Source organism: Aethalodelphis obliquidens, unplaced genomic scaffold (assembly GCF_003676395.1).
Source record: "Aethalodelphis obliquidens isolate GAN/ISIS:26980383/991018 unplaced genomic scaffold, ASM367639v1 scaffold27, whole genome shotgun sequence".
Classification (NCBI taxonomy): domain Eukaryota; kingdom Metazoa; phylum Chordata; class Mammalia; order Artiodactyla; family Delphinidae; genus Aethalodelphis; species Aethalodelphis obliquidens.
Window position 1 is genome coordinate 16413462 of NW_020837971.1, and position 9466 is coordinate 16422927.

At 60.5% G+C, this 9466-nt stretch overlaps 1 protein-coding gene across 5 annotated transcripts in view; it reads left to right on the plus strand.

Moving 5' to 3' along the window:
• Positions 1-2702, plus strand: part of RAMP3 (receptor activity modifying protein 3) — a 52760-nt gene extending 50058 nt beyond the window's left edge. For all 5 annotated transcript variants that reach the window (XM_027124056.1, XM_027124058.1, XM_027124059.1 and 2 more), the window contains one exon: positions 2074-2702. In XM_027124056.1, coding sequence (XP_026979857.1) covers positions 2074-2329 — 256 coding nt within the window. In that variant the 3' untranslated portion in view covers positions 2330-2702. The remainder of the gene's footprint in view (positions 1-2073) is intronic.
• Positions 2703-9466: the final 6764 nt, after the last annotated feature.

Genomic DNA, 9466 nt, shown 5'->3' on the forward strand with positions numbered 1-9466 from the left:
CACTTCACCTCATTTGGTCCTTTCAGTTACCTTATCGGATAAGAATTATGAACCCCATTTACAGGCGGGGAAACTGAGGCTCATGGAGGCTAAGTAATGTGGACAAAGTCAGGAAGATGGTCAGTGGGCTAGCTGGGATTGAAGGACATTGATTCTTCATCCTGACCCCTAAGCTGCTGTCCTGTGCTGTTGTCTGTGCACGGGGTCACTCGGGCCACACACCACTCCCCAGCCCCTGCAGGCTTGCTGTCCACAGTGGGGCTTCCCCCAGCTCCATCTGCTTCGGTTCAGCCCTCCTGAGCCCTGGGGTGGGTCGGGGCTGGGCAGCGTGTCCGGTTAGAGGCTCTGTCTGGGGTGGCAGGTCACTGACGGGGCCCAGTGTGAGGGGTGGGTCTTGGGGAGTGATGGGTTTGCCTGAGGACCTGCCTGGTGAGGTGTCCCAGAGCCTGAGCATGTCCCAGGGGCCACATCACGGCTCTGCACACAGATTCCAGGCTGTACCCTTTGCTTCCCGCTCTCTTTTGCCTCGTGTGGCTCTCCCTTGTCTGCGTTAGCTGAGGGGTGCAGGGCAGACGTGTGCCGGACCAGCAACCCAAGCGTCTGGACTGGGAAACTGCCCGGGGCTGCCGGGAGGCGTGGGCACTACGAAGGCCTGGCTTAGTGATTAGCAGCCCCGTTTCCCACCGCCTTTCCAGACAGAGACGAGGTTCTGTACAGGAAGCTCCTTGCAGGAAGCAGTTCCTTCCTGTTGCTCAGGCCAGGCCACTCGCCCTGGGTCCACACCGGAGGGAGGAGGGGGGCCACAGGGCCTGCTGCCTGTGGGGATCTGAGGCAGGAGCCTCTCCCGCTCCCATACCTGTCCTGCATGCAGCACTCTGCCAGCTGCAAGAGAGTGTGGGCAGTGGTGGAGCTGGTGCACCTTGGCACGTGTCTGACCAGCCCTCTCACCAGAGCACCTTGGACAATGGCTGCCAGCCTAGGCCACCACTCCCAGGGGCCGCTAATCCCAGGCCAGCCGGCCGTGGGGCTGAACTCTGGGTCCTGGTAGCTGTAGCCCTTGGTTGGCTTCAAGGACCGTCCAGAGCCAGCCCGCTGGATGGACGTGGCTCCTCATGGGTGGTTTGCTGACTGCCCTTTCCGGTTGACTGACACAGACAGGAGGACCCTGGGGCGGGGGGAATCCCACGTGTCCTGTCAGATGGGGGCTGGGAGAGGTGACGTCTGAGAGGAAGACAGGCCGGGGCTGGGCTCACAGGTGGGACACGCTCCCCCAAACCAGGTAAATGAGGGCAAGCTGCCTTGACTGGGAGGCCGCTGGTCCTCGGCCTGCCTCAGAGAGACCTCTTCCCCGGGGAGCCCATAGAGTGGCCTTAGGTGACAAGGGCCTTGCAGGTCCAAGTGGCTGTGACTCCACACATCCCTTGGCCTTGGAAAAAGAAGCCAGGCCCAGAGTACCCCCTGGGAAGACTTGAGAAATGCTGGGCCCAGACCTTGGGCGTTGGGACTTCATGTCCTCATAGGAAGCAGGTGACGGGTGTGGATGACCAAGATGAGGCAGGGATGACGTAGGAGTTGCAGGACGGGGCATGAGGTGTATTTTGGGGGGCTCACGGCCTCAGAGTTTCCATGCTGGGCTCTGCTGCCTCTGTTTTAAGATGGGAGGGCCAGGAGTTGGGCTCGATGACACTGGGCTCTGTGCAGAGGTCATTGTCTGCTGGGGTGGGCACGAGGGGAATCGAGTTTGTGACGCGGCAGCCTGCGAAGGGGAGTAGAACATGGCTGTGCACTTTGGGGAGGGGGCTCAGGGGCAGATGAAAGCGGGGCTGAGGCCTAGAGGTGGGAAGCAGGGCATGGGCTCGCCATGCCAGAGAGCCTCTGGGCAAGGACGCCAGGGAGATGGACCCTGCTGGCCCAGCAGGCCCAGTAGGGCTCAGAGCAGGAGGCCTTCCCCTGTGTCCTGGGGCCATGATGAGAGCAGGCAGCCAGACAGGACTGCCCCCCACTTTCCCGGCGGTCAGGGCCAGAGTGAGGAGGGGCAGAGGAGCCAGGCGGTCAAGCCCTCTGCCTTCGCAGGTACTACGAGAGCTTCACCAACTGCACCGAGGTGGAGACCAACGTGGTGGGCTGCTACTGGCCCAACCCCTTGGCGGAGAGCTTCATCGCTGGGGTCCACAGGCGGTTCTTCCAAAACTGCTCCGTGGACAGGCAACACTGGCAGGACCCCCCAGACGAAATTCTCATCCCGCTCATCGCAGTGCCCATCCTGCTGACCATCGCCATGACCGGCGTGGTGGTGTGGCGCAGCAAACGCACCGACCAGGTGGTGTGAGGGCCCGGTGAGTCCGAGGGGCCCCGCCTGGAGAAGCGGAAGAAAGTTCTCCAGGGCTGGGAGAGCCGGTGGACACTCTTCGGCTGTCCCCACCCTGCCTGGGCGGCCTTTGGGCTGGTGAAAGAAAACGTGCTGCGACTGGAGCCTGTGTGCTGGGCACAAGTCACCGCTGCTTCGCCCGCGCTGTCCCAGGCTGGGCTGGGGCCTCGGGGTTCCTAGCACTGAGTCCCGTGGTGCCCCATCTGCAGCCCCGGCCAGACCCCGCCTCCCAACTAACTCTACCCCTGGCCCCAGCCCAGCCCTGACTCCACCCCTTGGCTCTGACTCCACCTCTGGCCCTGACCCCACCTCCAGCCCTGGCCCCACCTCCCACTCTGACTCCACCCCCAGCCCTGGCCCCACCCCCAGTCCTGACCCCACCCCCGGTCCTGGCCCCACCTCCCACTCTGACTCCACCCCAAGCCCTGGCCCCACCCCGGCACCACCCTGGAAAGGTGTGCCTATTCCCACCTGGCTGGGGGTTGGGGGTAAAGAGATAGTGAGGGGGTTTTTGTAGGTCCTCGCTTCGCAGGCTTTGAGTCCTCTTGGTAGGGAGCCCACCTAGAGATCTGGAAGACTGAGGGTTGGGTTGGGGGTTCCGAGGAGCCACAGCACAGCCTGAGACCTGCTTTCTGGGGCCACCACCAGGGGCTGGAGCTTCCTAACGGCCCCCCGCTGTGAGCACGGCCTCGGGGTGGGGTCCCCTGCGCTGTCGTTCTGGCTGAGCTCTGTCTGCCATGTCTGTGCTTTCTCTGAGTAAAGAGTCATGCTGCTTCTGGGGTTTCCAGTTTTATTTCAGGGAATTCCCAGAGACCCCACCTGGCCTCTTAGGGCTGGCAAGTCCCCCATGCCCATTTTACAGATGGGGAGTGCCTGAGGCTCCAGAATGTCAGAGCTCAGAGTGGCAAAGAGAGCTTCACACCAGGGGAATGTGGGCAGGCAGGAGGCATCTACCCATCCAGCTTGCAGAGGTTTTGTGCTTCCCACTGGCACCCTGCGCTTTGAGGATGGAGGGGAGACTATCCTTCCAGCGTTTCAAGGTCGCCTAGGGCTTGCCAAGACCCCCACCTGGTTCTGGGGACCTGGGAGCAGCTGGTGGGGGCACTTTGTCCGCAGACCTCTCGCTGGGCCTTGTCCATGTTCCAGTTCTGGGGCCGAGGCTTTTGGATGTGGGCTGTTGGCTTCAGCACGGTCTTGCTGGGGACCAGAGGTGGGCCATGGCTATGAGTGGACGTGGAGAGAACCTGGCGGGGCAGTCCCTGTGTCCGTCAGAGGCCCCGCCCCCCTTCCTGCCCAGAGATGTGCTGGTCCCCTGAGCCTGCTGGTCCCCTCCAGGTGCCCAGCGGTGCGGGTAGGGGCACAGTGTAGGGACAGAATCTGAAACTCCCGGCACTTCTGCTTCGTGAGGCAGCTTCGGCCGAGGACCAGAAGTCTGTGAGCTGAACGTGAACCCACGCTGACTCCAGCGCATCTCCCGCTACCTGAGCCTCGCTGGTCATCTTCGCTGGACGTCTGCCAGATGACGTGGCCTCTGGAGGCCGGGGTGCGGGGTCACAGTGCTCGCGGGTCTCAGACCATCTCAAACCTTTAAAATGTTGGCCCTCTTCTCAGATGATGTCCTGGGGGGCGTGGCTGCCTTGGTGGGTGTGCAGCCCAGCCCCTGGCTGGCCCTGGTTACTCCCTGTTTGAGGGCCTCTGGAGCACATGCTGCGTGTGCCTTCCCCTCCCCAGGAGTCCTCACTTCCTGGGTCCCATAAGAAGCTGGGCCCCCACCAAGGGGCTACTCCTGTGTGCACATGGCCGTCAAGTGGCCCTCTTGGCTGCGGACCCCACCCTTACCAAGAGTGGCGACCCTTGCAATCCTGGGCCGGGCACCGGGCCACGCGACCCCCCCCTTAGCTCTACAGTGCACCTTCTTCACTATGCTAACCTTAGAGACCTCCTGGCCCCCAAGAGACCTCCGACCCCCAGGCCAGCTCCGTCCAGCTCTGGCTCTCTGCCTTCCCCCCCGCCCAGCCTGAATCCTGGTCAGTGGACTATTGGTCATGCCTTTGCGTGCTCTGTCAGCCCCTTGGCCCTCTCGTCTTTCACTGTGCTCATTGGCAAAACCAGGGCACGGCTAACCCAGTTCTTTGCCTCCTTGAACCTGCAGCGGGGCTGCTGAATGTGTCGGGTGAAGAACGCACAGGGATGCTGTGTCAGCACCTACTGCTGGGTAACAAATATCACAGACTTCAAGGCTGGAAGTAGTCCAGCTCTGCAGCCTGGAGTCGGGGTCCAGGTTTGCTGGTTCTCAGTGCAGGGTCTCTCCAGACTGGAGCCAAGATGTCATCTGGAGCTCGGGGTTCTCGCCCAGGCTCACGGGGTGTGGCAAAGGCCCGTTGAAGGGCTAAGGGCCCCATTTCCTGTGGCTGTCGGTGGGGCTACTCTTAGCTGCTAGAGGCCCTGCACATGTTCCTGCCCACATGGCCCCCTCCATCTTCAAAGCCAGCAAAGGAGACTGTACATCATATTGACCCCTCTGACCTCTAGACTTGGATTTATCGGGGTGGGGTGGGGAGTCATATGATCGGTAAGCCCGCCAGGATAATCTCCGTATCTGAGAGCCAGTAAAGTTGAGACCTTAATCACATCTGAGAAATCCTGTTGCCCTGGTTAGAGTTTGATTGAATAATCGGAGAGGGTGTGTGTCTACCAGGGTGGGGACCCCAGGACATCTGGGACCCCCACCCCGACCCCAGCCCCAGTTCTGCCCTTCCCTCTGCCTGGGTTTTCCCGGATGTCTCACACCTCCTCCTCTTCCTCTCACTCCTTTATTTTGTCGCTGAGTCTCACAGTGGCAGAGGGCTGGTTCCCTCCATCTGGCACACTAAGTGTCACCCCTGTGCCCTGCTTTGTATCAATTGAAGGCAGGTGGGGAAGAGGGTCCAGCAGAGGACGTGGGCTGTGAGTGACGGAGGGTGCAGGGAGCAAGATGTCTCTAGGGCCGGTCCGGCAGTCTGATGTCCTTTGTGCACTTATTTCTAGAAACATTTATTAGCGTGGGAGTCCCTGGGCACCATTTCTGGCCGAGGTGAGGTTGGGACTCTTGACTGAGACAAATGCTCCTTGTGCTGTGTGTGTTTGGAGAGTCTGGAGTTCCCTGCACTGAGGTCCTGAGGGCTGGGGGCCGTGGAGCTGCCGCACTGCTGTGGACAGGACTGGGGGGTGGGAGCCCAGGTGCCGGTCCCCACTCACCTCATCAGGAAGGGAAATAAACCTGCATTCAACATTCACCCTGTTCAAGACCTTAGGATCCAGGAATAAGAGGGATGTCTACTCAAGTTTCCTATTTGAATCTTTCCTCACATTCTCACCGATCCATGGGTTCTTTTCTAGGATCTGGAGGGTCCTGGGTGCCAGGCCCACACAGGGAACGTGTGTGTGTATGCATGTGTGTATGTGTGTGTGCATTTGTGTCCCTCTTCCCCCAGCTCCCAGACAAGGGGATGCCATGTCTCTCCACTTTCTAGACAAGGAATCTTGATACGGTATTTCCCTGGGAGGGGCAGGATTTCTCATCCCCTCCACCCCAACCTCCATGTTACAGAGACTAAGTTTTAGTCATGAACAGCTGAGATGTCAGGGCTCCCTGCGCCCGGCCAGACCTCACTGGTATTTGCTGGGGAGCTCTACCCCAGGCATGGCATGCTGAGAATACTGGGGCCCCATCAGTGTCTCTTCAGCTTGTCTCTAAAGTGGAGGTTCCTCCCAGGAGAGGCAGCCTGAGAAGACCAGAAGCTGCCGTCCCCACCCAACATCCTGTTCATAAAGTGAGGGTGTCATGCCACAACCCCAGCTCTGGACGGCGGGTCTGAGATCTTCCCTAGGGGAGAGGCAACCGTAAGGATAGGCAGCTCTGAAGCTCTCTCCATGACAACTGACTTTATTTAGAATAGAGCGTAGGGAAGTCCAAGCCTAAGGGAGCTCTCAAGAACTGTGGGCATTTTGGTGGTGAGTAGTGGGAAGCGGCTGGCAGCTCCACCGTGGAGGTGAGCATGAGAGGAGGCTGGCAGCTCCATAAGAGCACAAGTTAAGCCCCAGGCAGCTGGATTTTACCACCAGAGAGAAGTGGGGACAGAGACCAATGCAAAGAGCCCCAGTAGGGTCAGAGCAAACCTCATAGCCTGGCCTTAAAACCACCCCACAAGGAGCTCAGATTTGATTGGATTAGAATGTGGAGCATCTATGTCCCAGGTCATCGTCAACACAATGGCGCAGTCAGCCAGACACCAGTGGAGCCTGACAGCTGAGCGTGACACCCGCAGAGACAGCAGATTCACACAGAGATCAGACGCAGGGACATCAAAGGAGGCCCTGCGGAGTCTCTGTGGTCCTGAGTGTGTGTGGCGAGCCCAGGGCTGTGCTCTCTGAGAACGACATGTGGGCTCACACTGACAGTCCAGCCCATCCCCAATTTGTCCCTCGTCCTCCAGTACTCTCCGAGAGCACGTGCAGACTTACCTCTGTCTTACGTACACAGATCAGCCAGGTGCCCCTCCCCTGGAGGGGGTTGGTGCAGGAACCCTCGACGTGTCCTTGACCGAGGCGTGCTCTGTGTGTTCTGTGTGGACCTCTGCACAACGGTCAGGGTGCTGCAGGGGACCACACTTACGACGTGACCTTTGACAAGTACGTGGCCTCTGCACAGGTAGGTTCCTGGTCCACACAGGGCCCTGGGAGGGCGGGATGAGATAACCCACACAGCTTGCTGATCCTGGCACACAGTAGGTGCTCACTGTTGGCTGCTCTTATGGAAAGTCTGGGCTGGGGTCTGGACTGGGGAGTCCCTGGCGTGTCCCTCCGTGGAGGGTGACACTGTGGGAGTGGACGATGTGGGAGTGGACATCCCAGGGGATGTGCTGTGGGATGTGGGAGTGGACATCCCAGGGGATGTGCTGAGTGGGGCGCAAAGAGAGCTTAGGGCAAAGTCCCGAGGGTTCCGACCTTAGGAAGGAGGGTCCTGGGCAACAGGGAGGGAGTGAGAGAACCAGAGAGTTTCCAGAAGGTGTCAAATGCTGCTGAGGGATCCAGTTCATGGAGACCAAGAAGAATCCCCTGGATGTGGTCAGGTGGCGATCCTTGGACCGCTGTCAGAACCATCTCCTGTCCTGCAAGGCAACAGGACCAAGAATATGTCACCCACGGTGGGAGGCTTACGTGGCTTCAGTCGGGTCCTCGTGGGGGGAGGGCACTCCTGACCCTCCTGATGTCCTCACCATCCCCCCGAACAGCAGGCCACGATTACACCGGGAACGCTTGCTGGGGGCGCCCTGATCCTGCTGGGACTGTTGGAGAAGGTTCCAGAAAGAGCAGAGTTGGCAGATGACGGGTGGGTCAGAAGGTTGGGAGATTGGGTGGTCCTGAAGGGTGTGGGAGAGGTGCTGAGGGGCAGGTGGGCAGCCCCGAAGCTGCCACTTTACAAAAAACAACTGGAGATGCGGAAAGGCTTTAAACAAGGCGAGGTTCCCATGGCGGGAGCGGATTTGAGGGATAGAGGAAGGAGGAACGGGCCCTCTGTGTCGTCACTGCAGAGGCTCCTCCCACCAGTGCCCCCTTAGTGGCCGGTTTGGCCTCCAGCAAAGCAGACCCACCCTTTCCTCACGGGCAGGGGCCCAAGTGGAGGGAAGCTGGGTGTCCTCTCGGGGAGCAGCGGTTCCCGGCAGGGAGGCAGAGATGCGCAGGGGGAGGGGGGCCGTTTCCCCGCGAAGGTTTGACCCCGCCCCTCCTACGCGCTTATTTCTGGTCCCTCTCATCAGGAGCCTTCTCCTTGGGGCTGGTTTGGTCACCAGGCAGCAAAAGCCTTGAGGCTGTTTTTACAGCTTGCCTCGGGGCAGCCAAGAAGGGGGAGCAAGGCCACCTGAGCCCAGCGCTGCTGCTGCCTCCCCCACATGCCTGGTGTCCAGGGTGCCCGCTCATGTCCAGAGATGCCCACTTGTGGCCAGGGGTGAAGACACCTTCTTATTGCTGTCATTTATGTTCAGTTAACAGTGGATGCCTTTAACTTGCAAAGTCGCCAAAATGAATGCAATCAGTGGACGGGGATCAGTCAGAACATCAGAACCGCGGTGGGGAGTTCCCTGGTGGCCTAGTGGTTAGGATTCTGGGCTTTCACTGCCGTGGCCTGGCTTTGATCCCTGGTCGGGGAACTGAGATCCCGCAAGCCGCACGGCGCGTTTCCAGGAAGACGAAAGAGGCCCCCAAAGGTCACTCTTCGTGTCTCTGACCATAACTGGGTAAGGGACGTATGGTTGGCAACTGGCTGGCGCTGTCCCCTGAGCGCTGCGGGAGCAGAGAGGCCGCGTGTGGCCGCACAGGTGCCCGGGGCCTGGCTTCTCCCCGACTTGCCGAGGGGCCCCAGGAAAGTCCAGGCCTGGCCTTTGGTCAGCAGAGGACACGGGGTGGCCGCGGGAGAGGACCCACAAAGGCCGCCAGAACTGAGTCACTGGGGCTTTGGCGACTGGTCCTGCCCGAGCAGGGGCTGGAGAGTCAGATGTGCTCAGGACAAAAGGAGGCTGGAGGGGAGGCCGGCTGACATGCAGGCTTGGACCTGGGGAGGCTGTGGACAAGGGGCAACTTCTTGAGGGATTGGGGTCCCCTCCACACCTGCCTGCCTACGAGAGCTCTCCTTATCCGGAGGCTCGGCTCTGCGCTGTTGTGCGGGCTCTGGACCAAACTGTGATGGACGTGCAGAGGCAGAGGGTCCACATGGCGGGTGCCTGGGGTCACCAGGAGGAAGTTTGACAAACGCCGTTCCGGGTCCGCTCTGTGCTCAGGAGCTGCCCCTGCCCAGGCGACTCCTGGATTGCGTTTGGCCAACGAAAGGCCCCAGCAGCTTGGAGAGCGGGCGGGTTTCTCCCCAGCACTCCTGCTCCGTCGGCCTCTGCAGCAGCTTCTGTGTGGCCACCCCTCCAGCTAGGCAGCCCCTCCCTCAGGGTGGACGTGCCGGCTCCTCCCACCATGCCCTTCGGGTGGAGATTCCCATCAGCACAGCAGGAAACGGGGCGGCTTTGTTGTTTCTGAGGCTCGTGGCTCTCTGTGATGCTCAAGATACGGTGG